Source organism: Myiozetetes cayanensis, unplaced genomic scaffold, assembly GCF_022539395.1.
Source record: "Myiozetetes cayanensis isolate MyiCay16 unplaced genomic scaffold, myiCay2020 scf6-25, whole genome shotgun sequence".
NCBI classification, from domain to species: domain Eukaryota; kingdom Metazoa; phylum Chordata; class Aves; order Passeriformes; family Tyrannidae; genus Myiozetetes; species Myiozetetes cayanensis.
This window is the reverse complement of record NW_026087853.1, coordinates 9,090,259-9,106,578: the sequence shown is the minus strand read 5'-3', so window position 1 is coordinate 9,106,578 and position 16,320 is coordinate 9,090,259. Positions and strand designations below refer to the sequence as shown.

The 16,320-nt window shown below is 41.1% G+C and overlaps 2 protein-coding genes across 3 annotated transcripts in view; both read left to right on the top strand.

Moving 5' to 3' along the window:
• The window catches only part of PPP2R5C (protein phosphatase 2 regulatory subunit B'gamma), a 78,976-nt gene extending 74,545 nt beyond the window's left edge, over nucleotides 1-4,431 (top strand). Inside the window, exon 16 of one of the 2 annotated variants that reach the window (XM_050335514.1) lies at nucleotides 255-4,431. In XM_050335514.1, coding sequence (XP_050191471.1) covers nucleotides 255-386 — 132 coding nt within the window. In that variant the 3' untranslated portion in view covers nucleotides 387-4,431. The remainder of the gene's footprint in view (nucleotides 1-254) is intronic. The other variant, XM_050335515.1, reaches the window with a different exon arrangement.
• A 3,702-nt stretch (nucleotides 4,432-8,133) lies between these two features.
• The window catches only part of DYNC1H1 (dynein cytoplasmic 1 heavy chain 1), a 44,690-nt gene continuing 36,503 nt past the window's right edge, over nucleotides 8,134-16,320 (top strand). The window contains exons 1-9 of the mRNA XM_050334880.1: nucleotides 8,134-8,419; nucleotides 11,024-11,111; nucleotides 11,681-11,854; nucleotides 12,093-12,348; nucleotides 13,240-13,426; nucleotides 13,600-13,871; nucleotides 13,981-14,208; nucleotides 14,684-15,760; nucleotides 15,995-16,174. Coding sequence (XP_050190837.1) covers nucleotides 8,149-8,419; nucleotides 11,024-11,111; nucleotides 11,681-11,854; nucleotides 12,093-12,348; nucleotides 13,240-13,426; nucleotides 13,600-13,871; nucleotides 13,981-14,208; nucleotides 14,684-15,760; nucleotides 15,995-16,174 — 2,733 coding nt within the window. The 5' untranslated portion in view covers nucleotides 8,134-8,148. The remainder of the gene's footprint in view (nucleotides 8,420-11,023; nucleotides 11,112-11,680; nucleotides 11,855-12,092; nucleotides 12,349-13,239; nucleotides 13,427-13,599; nucleotides 13,872-13,980; nucleotides 14,209-14,683; nucleotides 15,761-15,994; nucleotides 16,175-16,320) is intronic.

Below are 16,320 nucleotides of genomic sequence, written 5' to 3'. Positions count from 1 at the left end.
AAGTGGTAGTAATGTTGTGATTGTTAATAATTTAGAATGTCTTAGTTGTTTCTAATTTTTCCTCTGAGCAAAAAAATTATTTTAATACTTGAAACTGCATAGCTGGTAGGGTAAAGAGGAGAAAGTAAAAACTTCTTCCCATATGTTTTCTATTTCTTTTCCCTTAAGTCAACATACTTACATGCAAGAAATATTCTTAAGTAATTGTTTAGTAATTCATATGTTTGGCCAACTTTGTTCTATTTTCATTTCAGGCACAGAAAGATCAGAAAAAAGATCGTCCTCTTGTGCGACGCAAGTCAGAACTGCCTCAGGATATCTATACCATGAAAGCCTTGGAATCACATTGCAGAGCTGATGAATTAATATCACATGATGGGCATTAAACTATTACAGTGAAATATTATTTTGGAGGAAAAGTTTTTTTTCTGGACTCAGTTCTACAGTAGAACTTACTTTTTTGTGCCATACCAATCAGTTACACAAAGTCAAAGCTTTCTTCAACCCAGTTCTGTAGGCAATAACTTAATAGAGTATGCAGCTCAAGATTAGTAGTTCAAACAATGGTAAATTACCCAGTTCCATTTGCAGAATATTGGGTTGACTATAATCAAGTGGACACAATTTCCTGGAGGTGTTGTCATAGTACCAACTGGCTGATAACTTGCAGTTTTGTAGTCGTATTTGAGAAAAGCATTCTATAAACTCTTTCCGTCTAAATAAGTGAATGACCAATGGTTGGTACTAATGATAAATGTGTTTTTCAAAAATAAACTTATTTCAAATATAAGTATTAAACTTTTTCTAGGATTTCTCAGCTTTACAGTTGTTTCCACATTATTGCTGTCCTGTAATATACCAGCAGTTTTGAAAATACCTAATTATTCTTTCATATTCTAAAACATGGCTTACAAAGTGGTAACATTCTTGACAATCCTCAGTCATCATTCCTTTCTAAGAATTCTGTAAATTCACTTCTCTTTTACTTAGGATAAAGATATATATATATCTATATATACCACATCCTAATACTTTATGTAGATTTAAAGCCATATCTTCCAGTCTTTAGTGTATAATATGGCACCAGTATTCCAAGTATGAACTGGTAGAAGATTTTTTTCCTAAAATGAAAATTTGTTTACTATGACTGGGAATAGACTGAATATGAAATTTCATTTTAAGTTTTTTCAAGTCAATAAAATAACTCTTTCGCTGTTTTCTCCCTTATCTGAGCTTTTAATACTCAGCATTTTTCTTGGGCTCTAGGAGTTCAATATTCTGTGGCAGATATTATGTGTGATTTCAGTTGCATCAGTTTTTATCTGAAAGGTGAACATAACCTTTCAGGTAACACAAGATCATAAGCTTATTATTTAAAAAAAAAGGAGAACAGACTCTTGAATTCCATTGTACTTCTTTCTAGATGAGTCTAAGAGCTGAGGAGATAGTGACCATAATATTTTACCGTGAAAATATTTTTTGTTGTTGTTGTAAAGAGCACATGTGCTGCAAATACACCTCACAAGTGAACTGAAAATGCATCTGAGTTGCTGATGATCTTCAAATGCTGCTATATATTCCACAAGATTACTTGCATGTAATGAGCTTTTTGTTGTAGATGGAAAAGCACGGGAGGAAAATCTCTTTAAAAATATAGTGCTTTGTCTTCAATATTTGATTTCTCTCAGGGTGGCCAGTATTTTGACTTACTTATCCTGCTTAAAAGCTGTTTGAAATGTGTTCTGCTATTCTGAATGGGTGATTAGTTTCTTTTGTCTCTGGCAGTAACATGATATAACTTAATGTTTAATGTCTTGATGCATAAAGAGATAAAAAACGTGGCTTCTTTAAAAACAGTTTTGTTCTACTTTTTAAGGAAGTATAACATCTCCTGCATCCATAAAAAAGAATTGCGCAAAGCAGACATTCATAGTAACCTTGTGCAGATGTAGTGCCTGCTGTTTGTTGGTTGCATTTAACATTCAATTTCCAATATTTGTTACGTTGTCTATTGGAAGAAAATTGTGAGTGGTAAATATTGGCTTACAACAACTAAATTTCAAGACCAACCCAATCTTTTAAGTGGAATGTCCACTGTGTCTGAAAACATTTCCTGTAAAACTTGAAAAGAATATGCTTTACCATTAGGATAAACTATATGAAAGCAGTTTAAAGATGCCTTCTCCTTTTGAGGGAAAAAGGGTGCTTTTTTAATTGTGTAAAGCAACGTCTACGTATTTTGATATACCATTGTTTGAACTTCCATCTTTAGCTGGTAGATTATCAGTTACCTTTGATTTTGGGTGTCCAGTATGTTTGTGCAAGAGGTCGCTGAAAGGAATTATTCCTATGTTACCCAAGGGGGGGATAAAAAAAAAGCTGTATATCAATGTTTGATTGATTGTGTGATGCTCAACGTATAGGAACATCTTTCACTGTCTAGATTTTATTTTTGTTCTTTATTGAAGATAAACACTCACCAAAAAGGGAAATATTGTGGTATTTTTTAAGGCTTGAAGATCTCTATAAAGACATATTTTGAAGTTTTGGGCCACTGAACATTTGCTTAGGCAATATTCCAAAATCTATCACCACTAATGGTTTAGCATGTTTATTATCAATATTTATATACTTCTTATAATCCTTTACTAAACAATTCTAAAACTAATACATCCAAAATAAAAAGAAAAATTGAAGTAGAATTTTGGTGACTGTTGTTCTTCATAAAGTTCTGTCTGACACCTTCCCCCATTTTCCAAAATTACACCTGTACATCAGGAATGTCAAAAGTAATATTACAAGTGTCTTTTTAGTGTGGCTTTAGTATGGCTTCATTTTAATATTGTACATACATTGTACCTTGTTTTATGGTAATAAGTAATAAAAATGTAGACTTCATATTTTGTACAGAATCGTCCTATGTACAGAATAAAAAGTTCCTAGAAACAGCAAAAATAGGTAAGTGGCACAATTATTTTTCATTAGACAATATCTGTAACATTATGCATTAGTGGAATGTTAAGTTCAAATGTACCTACATATTTTTTAACATTTTGTAATTCAATTTTTTGTTCTGGCATTGTTTCTGAAGAACTTCATACACCTGCCATTTAATATGCTTTTATCCAATTTTAAAACTTAAAAAAAAAAAAAAAGGTGTATTATATGGACAAATAAAGAACATGTGAATTTTACTTGCTCATCATGGAACTAAATTTAACACAAGGCGTTTGGGGGTGGGTTCAGATTATCATTGTTTGCACAATCAGCTGTACAGATGAAAATAATTTCATGAATGTCAAAAAAGCAAAAGAAATATGGAAAGGCCATTACAAAAAAAAAACCAAACAAACAAAAAAAAACAACTCAGGAATAGTGGATATTCAGACTTCACTTGTAGAGCACCAATCAGTACTGAAAGGAATTTGCTAGAACTCCAGTTTACAATTATGGAAAATGCACTGTTCATACCACAGTATTTTCCCCTGCAGCACTTCTATGTTGAAAGGCTTCAAGCAAAGTAGCCCAAAAAACAGGGATTATATTCTGGTAGGTGATGGGTGGTCAGGTGGCAAAGATGTAGGGAAAAACTTAAGTCCGCAGTAGGAGTTGTCTTCCCTCTGCAATCCATAAAAGTCTTCAAAAGAACTGAGAAAGTAACTCTTGTAAAGCTGACATTCAATAAGGGGAGGGTTGGAGGAGAAGTTGGGAGGATGGGTGAACCTGGGGTCAGCAGCTGACTGCTGACTTGAATTATAAATGTAAGATTTGAGTTACAAATTAGATCTTTGCGTACTGAAAGAAACAGCTTTGTGCTTGAGCTCATCACATCATGAACGAAAAACTAGATATTGAAACAACTGAGGATCCAGTCATTCACTTTAGGAAATTAGGGTCAAATATCTCTCAAAATGCAATGTTTTTAAACTACTGACAGTGATGACATTTTTCCCGTATAAATTACCTTACTGAGTTGCAAGCATGTTCAGGAAGTGACCTTTAATCCATTCTCTCTAAGGGAATTAAGCTTGGGGGTTTTGACCAACAGCCTTTTTTGGCATTGCTTTCATGGGTTGGCTTTGTAGAATTGGAAAGGAAGGTGCTGGTGTAGCACACATTGCTTGTGTTTAGAGGTTTGTCAGGTTTGCTTTATGCACCTCCCAAATGTACTTACAGGAGATGGCTGTGATTCCAGTTTATCCCAATGTTCTGGATCCCATTATGGGCCATCCACCTGAAAGTGGAGCATTTCTGGCCCTCTAATCTTGTCCTTGCTGTGTGCAGTGAATGTGGAGACTGACTGTGTATAGCTAATTAAGAAATACCATTCTAATTACCATATCACTGTCTCCCTGGATTAGTTTCTTTTCTATGAGGAGACTTGGCTCGAGCTGTCTTTACCTTATGAAATAAAGCTTTGATGTAGTTAAACATTTTGTATGACGAAATTCCCAAGGGAGGATTTACCATGGAGCTAAAGAAGGTAATGCATTGTCCCTCCCCTTGCAATTGAGGAGCAGCACGACTGTAGCTGGCTTTCCCTGGGCCCAGGCACGAGGGAACTGCACTCACTGCCACACCAGTGAGGGCTGTACACACACAATGTGAGGGTTCATGAGCTGTGGTGGTGAGGGGAGAAGGCTTCCACTGGTTAACTACAAAGGGGAGAAGGGCATTGCCTCACATAATTGCCTCAAGCTATTTTAGGTATTTTTGTGAAAAGTGCACTGACAGGGTTCATGCTTGCATGAAGAGTTTGCCGTAGTAATTTTTCTGTTACCCTTGCTGTAGAATTAAAGATGCAAGAGGATTAGAGATGGGAAAGCAAATGATTTGCTCCAATGTTTACTTGTTTGGGTTTTTTCCTTTGTTTTTGGTCTCAAATGCTACTAAGTTATTATTAAGTATAGGGAAAAAACCTTTTTTTTTCCCCTGAAGTTTTGTTGGTTTTTTTTTATGAAGTGTGAAAAAAGTTTTTCTTTCTACATATGTCATGTGGCATTTGCCAGGAGCAAATCTTGTCTGCCTTGAGAAGTCATAGTTCTCATTCTGATTCTCTGAAATACTTCTCTTTAGTTAAATTATGGGGCTATGTGTCATACTGTCGGTCTTGCCCTTTGGATGACTGATTTCAGTGGCTTCTCATACCTGTGAGAAGGGCCAGGTCCTTTGTGTATCCAAGGAAAGGACATCTGTAATTAACTAGAGGAAGATCAAGGCACCTGATTTTTCACCCTGATTGAGCAAGCTGAAGCCTTTTCTCTCCATAGGCTTTAACTGCACAAGAGAACTTGTGCAAAAATCTAGTTTGTCTTGTCTCTGCTTCAATTTCCCTTTCCTTAGTTGATATCTTCCTCCCATTCCCTTTGGCACAGTAGATAAGGGTGAAGTGATTAAAGGAATACAATACCTACACTAGCTTTTAGTTGCAAGTAGCCTAACATTTAGATATCAGAATTCAAGACTTGTTCTTTATGCCATAAAGTCTTGTCACACGACACATTTCTATTTTTCAAACCTACTATAAGATAGGATTTGTTGGGAGATTTTTTTTTGACCCTACTTTCTCTGCAGTTTGGCAGCAATGTATATAAATATTTACCTGAATTGTGATTTCCTATCCCTATCATACTTTCTTCTCCTTACTTTCTACCTTTCCTTATTTGTATTTTTCCCTGGCAACATCAATGAAATATTGTATCTTCCTTTGTAAGCTACAAAGCTTGTGAGGTTTTGGTGTAGCAGGTGATGATTTCTCTAAAAGGACAAGGATGCCAATACTTGGAACCGTCACTTGAGCTCACCTCCAAGGAGATGCCAAGTTACTCTTCAGATGCATCAAAGTTGCTCAAGAATATTATCAACACCATTTTAATGAACGTCCTGAAGGCCACAATGTTAATTTAGCCTGTGTTTTTGGGTGCTTGGCCTGTGCTGGCACTTACTATGTGGATATAAGAAGCAGCTTATTCTCCCCCATGGGAAAGTAGTCAGGCATGACCAGAGATGGGATAGCTTTGGAATTCAGACAGCCTAGAAAAGTTGGCTCTTTTTTTCATGTGAAAAGCAATCCTAAAACCTAACCTTCATATAGAAGGATGATCAGGTGTGAACAAGCTAGACTTTAGAGAATAGCAATAGACAAGTGTTTTATTAAACACTGTCTCAGTAACTATTCTGTAAATAGAATATTCAGATTAGTACCTACAGCTATTTGTCTTCATCAAAAATAAATTCTACCTTTCTAGTGGAGGGGAAGGTGTTTAAATGGTTTTGATTCATCAAAAACCAATCACCTCTTTTGGTGCTTGTGGTTGAAACTTACTTACTTGCTGAACAGATGCCTTTTTTTTTTTTTTTTTCCCAACCAAGAAGGTTTGGTGTTTCCATTAGTTAAATCAGTGCTTTGTCAAAGTTCAACTGGACTCATAAACCCTGTAGGAGCCTATTTGAGCATGGCATGCTTTTTCCCGTAGTAGAAATGGAGGAGCCAGGGTATGTGGCTGAGCTTTCAGGATTCCTAGTATTGTAGCCGGACCTAGACACTTTTGCTGAGTTACAATTGTGTAGTGGCTTACAAATCAGGACTTTCTTTGCCAGGCATGATATTTCACCCCAGCTTCCTTCTTGTGCAGTACATCTGAACAGATCCTGGGCCTGAGGGTGTCCGCATTTCCCTATTTATCTCTCCAAGGAGATGCATGTAGGGTTCAGAGGCACTTTTTTGTGGATGGTTTTTCTCTTTTGGGGGCAACATTACCTTTTCGACATCCATATGAGCAAAAACTGGAGTTTCAGTCTGTAGGTCACCCACCATCCCTAGTGTACTTTTGGGAAGTCAGTGGAATTGCTTCAGAACTTCATGGCCCCCTCTCCCAGTTTGCATTCAAATGCCAGCCAGGACTGGGGGAGAAGGGGACTGGTTGAAGCGCAGAGAAACGGGATCGTCCCTCTCGGTGGCAGTGAGCTAAACTAATCTAATACGTCAATCAGTCAAAGACACTGGGATGTGTCAGCTGTATAAGACCTTTAAGAATTTTTTAAAATTATACTCTTTAATTTTTAATTAAAATCCCCTTTCTCAGTGATGTGCTTTTGGTCCCTGTGTGTCCTTTGCGTTTGTGAAACAGTCTCCCAAAAGACTGGGATTAATCGTTTGGGTTCTGGATTCATTAAAGGGTAATTGCAGGGCTGGCTGGGCTGGGTTATATAAAGCCGACCCCCCCCCTCACCCACCACCACCTGCCGTGGTACAAGAGGGGGGCGGCTCTTCACTAAAGAAGCCTTACAGTTGGCCTGCTGCTTTCTTCATGGGAAAATGTCACTTGTGCCATCTGTCCTTAAGGCTTCTGGGTTAATTTTCACGTGAAATAAACATTTTTCATTTGGCCAAATGAGCCCCGGGACTGCTTTGCCTTCCAGGTCCTGGGGCGGCGGCAGCAGAACATGCCTCGCCCGGGCGGTGCTGCCAGGGCACTAAGGCCTGGATGTGTGTGGGGGAAGAATTTTCCCCTTCCCGCTCAGATCCCGCACGCTCCTTCCAGAATAAATCACTCAGATAAAACCCTTGAAGAAGGGTTTCCCGAAGGGAACCCTCCAGTACCTGAAGGGAGCCTACAAGAAAGGTGGAGAGGGACTTTTCACAAGCACATGTAATGACAGGACAAGGGGGGGATGCTCAAACCAAAAGAGAGTAGGTTTTGATGACATATCAGGAGGAAGCTTTTTGCTATGAGGGTGGTGAAGCACTGGAACAGGTTGCCCAGAGAAGCTGCGGATGCCCCAGCCCTAGCAGTGTTCAAGGCCAGGTCGGGCTTGGAGCAACCTGGTCTAGCAGAAGGTGTCCCTGCCCACGGCAGGGGGGATGGAACTGGACGATCTTTAAAATTCCTTCCACTCCAAACCATTCTGTCATTCTATAAATAGAATAGGGAGGCCGCGGGAAGGCGGGAGGAGCTGGCGGAAAGCAGCGGGGAGGCGGGGGAGCCGCTCGGAGCCTGAGGGAGGGAGGCGGGCGGGGCGGGGCGGGCCGCCCGTCCCAGGCTCCCCCGCGGCGCGGCCGGGCGGGGCTCGCAGCGGCGGGCGGGCTCAGCCGGGGCGCGGCGGGGCGGGCGGAGCGCGGCGCCGGCCCGTATCCTCTGCTTCGGCATGTCCGACTCTGGCGGCGGCGGGGGCGGCGGCCCCGGCGGCGAGGAAGGCGGCATGGAGGTGTCGGGCTCGGCGGTGCAGAACGTGGCCGACGTGTCGGTGCTGCAGAAGCACCTGCGCAAGCTGGTGCCGCTGCTGCTGGAGGATGGCGGCGAGGCGCCGGCGGCGCTGGAGGCGGCGCTGGAGGAGAAGGGCGCCCTGGAGCATATGCGCAAGTTCCTCTCCGACCCGCAGGTCCACACGGTGCTGGTGGAGCGCTCCACGCTCAAAGGTGAGGCGGCAGCGCGGTCGCCGCCGTGGCAAAATGGCCGCGGCCGCCCGGAGCCGCCGCCCTGCCGCGGGTGGGAGGGGCGCGCCCGCCGCTTCGGTGCCGCTCCGCCTCAGCGCGGCCCGGCCGGGCACCGCGGGACAGGGAAAGGGAAAAGGCGGGCACGGCGCGGGATCGGGGTCGGGATTGGGAGAGGGTGGGCACGGCGCGGGATCGGGGTCCGGAGAGGGCGGCGGCAGCAGAGCCCAAGCGGCGGGCGGGTCCCCGCTGCCACCGCCGCCGCCCAGCCCGGCCTCCCCTGCCGCCTTTGTTCCCGGGGCCCGGCGGGTGCTCGACGGGGCTGTGGGCGCAGATCCCGGCGTGCTGCGGCTGCGGCCGCCCCTGCTTGGAGAGGCACCGAAAATGCTTTGTCAGTCAGCTGTGGGTGCTGTAAGCTGCCGTGGAAGCGGCCTCCATCTGGGCGAGGCAGGTAGCCGCGCTGAGACGAGCAAAAGCGCCAAAACCTCGGATAAAAGGAAGATAAATACCCCAAAGCTGAATAGGCTTGTAAAAAGCGTGGTGTCGTGGTTAACTAGCGAGACCCCGGAAACTGACGAACGAAGATGTGGACCTTGCAGTGCCTTTGTTTAGTCACCACAGCCTGGTAGCCGTGCTGCTTGTGCTCAGAACCGCATCAAGTGCTGCATTAAATTCTGCAGCTAAACTGAGGCTCTGACTCGAGTATCTTTGTTATTTACATGCTGCTGTTACCGTTTATTTAGGAAACCACTTTATTGTCAACAAATCTGTTGCTAAATAGGCTCTTACTGTCACAGAACTCAACCTAATGAACAATGACAGAACACACTAGGCTTCGTCAATAATGCAGACTCTTACTATTAAACATGCCCCTGCAGCCTGTAAATGTATACCTGCCTGCCAGCGTGAGCTTGCAAAATTTTAATATTAGGCTTCTGGATCTCTATCCTAGTGTGCTGGTGGTTCCATTCTTGCAGATATATATCAAATCTTAATATAGTCATACTTCATACTGCATTATTTAACATATCAACAACCACAGTTTAACATAATGGATGTATGCTCTGCAGTTGCTGCTCACTGAGGGAAGCACGAATAAGGTTCTTCTCTTTGCTGTCTATTCACTATAAACGTAAGATGTTGCTTAAAAATATCCTGTCTTTGTTTATCTTATGTCTGTTTCCACTGATTATCCTTCTGCTTCCCCTGCCAAAGTTTGAGACTTCTTTTTCAGCAGGGTTAATTTTCTAGAAGGGAACAAAAGAACACCTGTCTTTATGAATTCATGATACAGTGTTCAATAAGATTTAAAGAAAACCCATTGAATATTAATAGGCTATGCAGATGATTTCTGCATTTGTCCTATGCCTGGCTCATGAAGTCAGTTATGCTTAGTTCAGATTGGAAGGATAAATAAAAGACAGTGGTGATCAGTTAGCTCCAGGCTTGTGGCATACATATTGTTTTATATATATATATATATATATATATATATATACACATGTATAGTTAAAAAGAAATTGAGACATTCATTGCATATTTCAGAAGCTAAATACTAATTTACAATATGCAGAAGGCATTTTATCCATGTCTTCTGGTTTAATAGCAGTTATTTGGGCAGAGTGGATTTTCTGATTGGCAGCCAGTCTTCATACTTAACAGATCTGCAACCTCCACCAGCATATGGAGATCTTTTTTCTGGCACTATTAAAAGCAATGTTATTATTGAAGCTTGTCCGTGGATTACATAGCAAGAAGTAAATTATTGATGACGATGAAACAGAAGCCATGTTTCTGAGTAATGAAAAAAGCTCTCTCCTATCACCAGCTACCCAGCCTGCCAATAGCTTTCATAGGGGTTCCCGTGGTGTCTAGTGCAGTGTTGTTCTCTGACCAGGCTTCTGGTCCTTGGGATCACAACTGTGACACCCTGAGGCTGTATCTCCTAAGAGGGGATGAAAGAAATCAGGATGAGAGTGTACTGCCATGTGTCCAGAGTGTCCCCCAACAGGGAGTAACCTTCTGCACCGAAATCACTGCATTGCAGCACGACTGCCTGCATCCCCAGCAATTACATCATCTGTGATGCATTGGCTGTGGTAATGCCTGAGTACTTCCCATGGCTTGGCCCTTTGTTCTGTCAGGAGGTGGTTTTTTTTGTTCAGAGATTTAATTTCCAAATCATTTTCAAAGGAAAAGTCTGAAAATACAAAGCCACCTTTGAAAGAAGAAAGCAGCTGTTTAATGTTCTCACTGAAATGTAGTTATCCTGGCAGCGTATCTCTGCAAGTAAATGCACATTCTGTATTGCAGATTTCTCTCTCAGAATGCAAGTTATAATTCACTTGTTGTAATGGTTTTTTGGTTTTTTATAGCAATCTAAAAAAGTTAATGGAGTTTGTTGAAAAACAATGAACCCATTCTAACTCTGAGAGATATTGCAAAGCTACGTTTGACCTAATTTAGTTAATTAAGTTGGTGTGGAAATTAAAGATCAGAAAATTGTCTGCTAATAGCAGAAGATGTTTGAGAGGGAGTGGCAGATGCATTAGAAATGAAGTATTTCTTACACAGTATATTTTTTTGCAGAGGATGTGGGAGATGAAGGAGAAGAAGAAAAAGAGTTCATTTCCTACAGTATCAGCACTGACATTCATTATGGAATAAAGTCAAACAGGTGAATTAGTAAAATAGATTTAAGATTTCTACCCTATTAATGCAAAACCTGCACAAGCAGATTATCTAGTGCTTTCAGGCAGTGTTTTTATTCAAGTGGGGCAATAGCTTTTCAGAGTGGAGGCTCTGATAAAATAAGGATGTGTCATGAGGCTGAAAGGAATGGACTTAGGACTTCTAACTCTGCAGTTAAAGAACAAAGTTTTATTTATTTGGCATACATACAAATGTAACAGATACAACTTGGGTTCAATAATCTTCAGTTACGTCTGACTCTTAAATATTTGTCACTTGTCTTGATATATGTTGGGCTCTGAAGCTCTGTAAAATGTGTGCCTCTTTGGTGTGCCCTTACTTCAGAGTCCTTATTGACAGCTCAGTTTGGCTGATTGCCGAAGTACAAAGATGTATTTATTTGGAAGACTTGTATTCGACTCTTAGAAGAAAGATTATGAGGTGTGATAATACAGATTAGCATTTGACTCCTAAACTTGCAGTCAGATCAAAGCTATTCTAACTGTCATTTAAGCTCCAAACGATTAGTTGGTAACTCTCTTCTCTGCTCTGCAGCCTGGCGTTCATTAAACGTACACCAGTGATCGATGCTGACAAACCAGTGTCTTCCCAGCTCAGAGTGCTCACTCTCAGTGAAGACTCTCCGTATGAAACACTACACTCTTTTATTAGCAATGCTGTTGCTCCCTTTTTCAAGTCCTATATCCGAGAATCTGGAAAAGCAGACAGGTAATTCAGTATAAATACTGCATTTCTGTGCTAATGGTTTTAAGTAAGTGTTTAATGCAAAAAAAAAAAACAAACCGAAACAGTTGTAACTCCTCAAGGTGAGTCATGTTAAATTGTTTAAGCACACAGTTGCACATGATGCTGTTGCTGACTCTTGGAGAGCAGTTCAGATGGCCTGAATGTGTCGTGGAAGGTTTTTGTTTCAGCTTCTGACACAGAGACATCTATGCTTTTTCAGGGACGGAGATAAGATGGCTCCTTCAGTTGAGAAAAAGATTGCAGAGCTTGAAATGGGCCTCTTGCATTTGCAGCAGAATATTGAGATTCCAGAGATCAGTCTGCCAATTCATGCAACCATTACTAATGTTGCCAAGCAGTGTTATGAACGTGGAGAAAAACCCAAGGTTACAGACTTTGGTGAGAAGGCTGAGGATCCGTTGTTCCTCAATCAGTTACAGTCTGGAGTCAACCGCTGGATTAGAGAAATACAAAAGGTAAAAAACCAAAACAAACCAAAAGAACCTAGAAAAACAACTAAGTGCTAATCTGTGTAGTACCATGTATCTTCTTCACAGTTTAACTTGTAAAGTGCTGCTTCATGCAGGATACTCTGAAGATCTGAGAGCAGTTTTCTGAGTCACCAGAGACATTATTCTAAATTAGGCTAAGTCTAGTCTAGAATTAGGCTAAACTTAGTTTAAATTTGGAGTGTAGTCTAAATTGTTCTATGAGTAGCTGAGAGCATGACTGTTTTATATGTATTGTAGTAGACTTAAGTAACTGGCAGTAATCTTGTGAGTTTTGTAACTATTCTTAAAACCTTTACAGCAGATTGAGAGAAACAAGTCTTGTTGACTTGTTTTGTTATTTCCTGTGGTGCATCCACAGCGACTTCTCAATAGTTGCTCCAGCCCTATCTTGTAATCTCATACTCCTGCCTGTTACTCTTCAAAAGAACTGCTGTTACTCAAAAACAGCATCTAATGTCCTACTCTGGATTTTTTACCTCTGTAAACACATGTTGGTCTTAGAACAGTGTTGGGTTTTTTACATGAGAGCTTAAAACATTTGCCTGTCTCACTTGTCATTAACCAGAATACAGACACTGATCAGGAGAGCAGGCAGGTGACGTTTTTAGGCCATGCTGAAGATATTACATGAGGGTCCTAAAACTGACCTTTGGGACCTCTGGAATTAAACTTTCTCATGTGTTGCGTGCAGTTCCTACACTTTTCACTGAATGAGTGCCAGAACTGTCTGAGGTTGGGTTATTAAAACCTAGCAGATGTTACGTGTTTCAATTATATTTAGTAAGTTTTTACAGTTGAAGCATATAAATTGAATGCTTTTCTCCCTCCCTTCTCTTTCTCTCTTTTACTTTGAAGGTGACCAAATTAGATCGAGATCCTGCATCAGGCACTGCGTTACAGGAGATAAGCTTCTGGTTAAATTTGGAACGGGCTCTGTACCGCATTCAGGAAAAACGTGAAAGCCCAGAAGTTCTTCTGACTCTAGATATTCTAAAACATGGCAAACGTTTTCATGCAACTGTCAGCTTCGATACAGACACAGGTAAAATACCTGCTCAGTAACGTTTTTCACAAATGTCCTAGGGAGCTTAAGCTGTTACAAAATTTGAGCATTGTGGTACAAAGAACAATGCTGGTAGAGGAACCTTGGTCTGCTTAGAGATACAAATTTGGTTAAAGAAATGAAAAGTTATATTCAAAATCTCTTCCATTTAGGTCTAAAACAGGCACTGGAAACCGTGAATGACTATAATCCACTGATGAAAGACTTCCCACTGAATGATTTGCTGTCTGCTACTGAGCTGGACAAAATAAGACAGGCCCTTGTTGCAATATTTACTCATTTGAGAAAAATCAGAAACACAAAATATCCAATCCAGAGAGCATTGCGTTTGGTGGAGGCCATTTCAAGAGATCTGAGTTCACAGCTACTTAAAGTGTTGGGAACCAGAAAACTCATGCATGTTGCCTATGAAGAATTTGAAAAGGTATGTTCATGGTTTTGTGATACTGGTCACTGTATTTTTGCATTGATCAGTGACTTTCTGGAAGCATTTCATTTGGGAGTTGAAGTTCCTATTCTAAAACTTTTTTCAGGTAATGGTTGCATGCTTTGAAGTATTCCAAACCTGGGATGATGAATATGAGAAGCTGCAAGTTCTGCTCAGAGACATTGTGAAAAGAAAAAGGGAAGAGAACCTGAAGATGGTGTGGCGGATCAATCCTGCTCATAGGAAACTCCAGAGTCGTCTTGATCAAATGAGGAAATTCAGGCGTCAGCACGAGCAGCTGAGGGCAGTTATTGTGAGGGTCCTGCGACCTCAGGTAATTTATTAGTTGTTATTGACCAGAAATCTGTGTGGCTCTTTCAAGACTGTTACTGTTACTTAGAGAAGTTACCAACACAAAACTAATGTAACCTTCAGTTTTAATGTCTGCTTCCAAAACCACTTTAGTTTCAAACCCCTGCTAATTGGCTTAGCTTTAATTCTGACTTACATTGCATAATACATGACCATCCTCATGTTAATAAACACAGCAAGTCTAGACATATAAATCCTTGAGCTTGGCTAAACCACAGTGGAAAATGAGATTATGCTGCATAGTAGTGGAAGTTTGTGAAGTAACTGTGTTGCCCCATTCCTACTGGCACGTAAATCTGAAACATGACTGAAAGTTTGTTAAGGATTTCTTACTAATTTGTAGGGGGGCTTGCAAGGGTTTTTAGAACAGGCTGTGTTTAGCCATTTTTAGGCAAATTTTGAAGCATGCAACTCATTAAACTGTGATTCTAATGCAGGTAACTGCTGTTGCCCAGCAAAATCAAGGAGAGGTACCTGAACCACAGGACATGAAAGTAGCAGAAGTCCTTTTTGATGCTGCAGATGCTAATGCGATTGAAGAAGTCAATCTTGCTTATGAGAATGTTAAGGAAGTGGATGGATTAGATGTTTCCAAAGAAGGTACAGAAGCCTGGGAGGCAGCAATGAAGCGCTATGATGAAAGGATTGACAGAGTTGAAACAAGAATAACTGCCCGTTTGAGAGATCAGCTTGGTACAGCAAAGAATGCCAACGAAATGTTCAGGATCTTCTCTCGGTTCAACGCCCTGTTTGTCAGACCTCACATCCGCGGTGCCATCCGTGAATATCAAACACAACTGATCCAGCGTGTCAAAGATGATATCGAGTCTCTTCACGACAAATTTAAAGTACAATACCCCCAGAGCCAAGCCTGTAAAATGAGTCACGTCCGTGACTTACCTCCTGTGTCTGGGTCTATAATTTGGGCGAAACAGATTGACAGGCAGCTCACTGCTTACATGAAGCGTGTCGAGGATGTCCTTGGTAAAGGCTGGGAGAACCATGTAGAAGGTCAGAAGCTAAAGCAGGACGGAGATAGCTTTCGCATGAAGCTCAACACTCAGGAGATCTTTGATGACTGGGCAAGAAAAGTTCAGCAGCGCAATCTTGGTGTGTCTGGTCGCATTTTCACCATTGAAAGCACTCGCGTTCGAGGTCGAACTGGAAACGTCCTGAAACTGAAAGTCAACTTCCTCCCAGAAATAATTACACTTTCAAAAGAAGTCCGAAACCTGAAGTGGCTTGGTTTCCGTGTCCCACTGGCAATTGTCAACAAAGCTCACCAAGCAAACCAGCTCTATCCCTTTGCTATTTCTCTCATTGAAAGTGTCCGCACGTATGAGCGAACGTGTGAGAAGGTAGAAGAGCGTAATACCATCTCTCTGCTGGTTGCTGGCTTGAAGAAAGAGGTGCAGGCTTTGATTGCAGAAGGAATTGCACTCGTGTGGGAATCATACAAACTTGATCCTTATGTACAGCGGTTAGCAGAGACTGTCTTCAGTTTCCAGGAAAAGGTTTGTTTTATCTTTCAAATTCTGCACAATTTTTACATTTATACATATGCTTCAAGGATAAATGTGTGGTTATCCAAAAGTCAAATTGGATAGCTGAGGACCACTTCTGTAGCTCTTGGGTTAAGTATGTGATTGATCAAAATAAAGATAAGTGATAAACCATTACTGCGTAATTATTGTTGTCTCAATCTAACCTGTCAAACTAAACATCCTGTTTTTCCTAAACCATTTTAGGTGGATGATCTGCTCATTATTGAGGAGAAGATAGACCTGGAAGTGAGATCATTGGAAACATGCATGTATGATCACAAGACTTTCTCCGAAATCTTGAACAGAGTTCAGAAAGCTGTTGATGACTTAAATCTTCATTCATACTCAAATTTGCCAATTTGGGTCAATAAGCTGGATATGGAGGTAGGTTTGAGATCAAGGAGTAGTATATCTTTAGAGGAGAGATTCTTCCTAATATCTAATCTAAACCTATTCTCTTCCAATTTAAAGCCATTACCCCCATCTTATTACTACAAGTCCCTCTGCAGGCTGTCTGTGGCCCCCTCAGG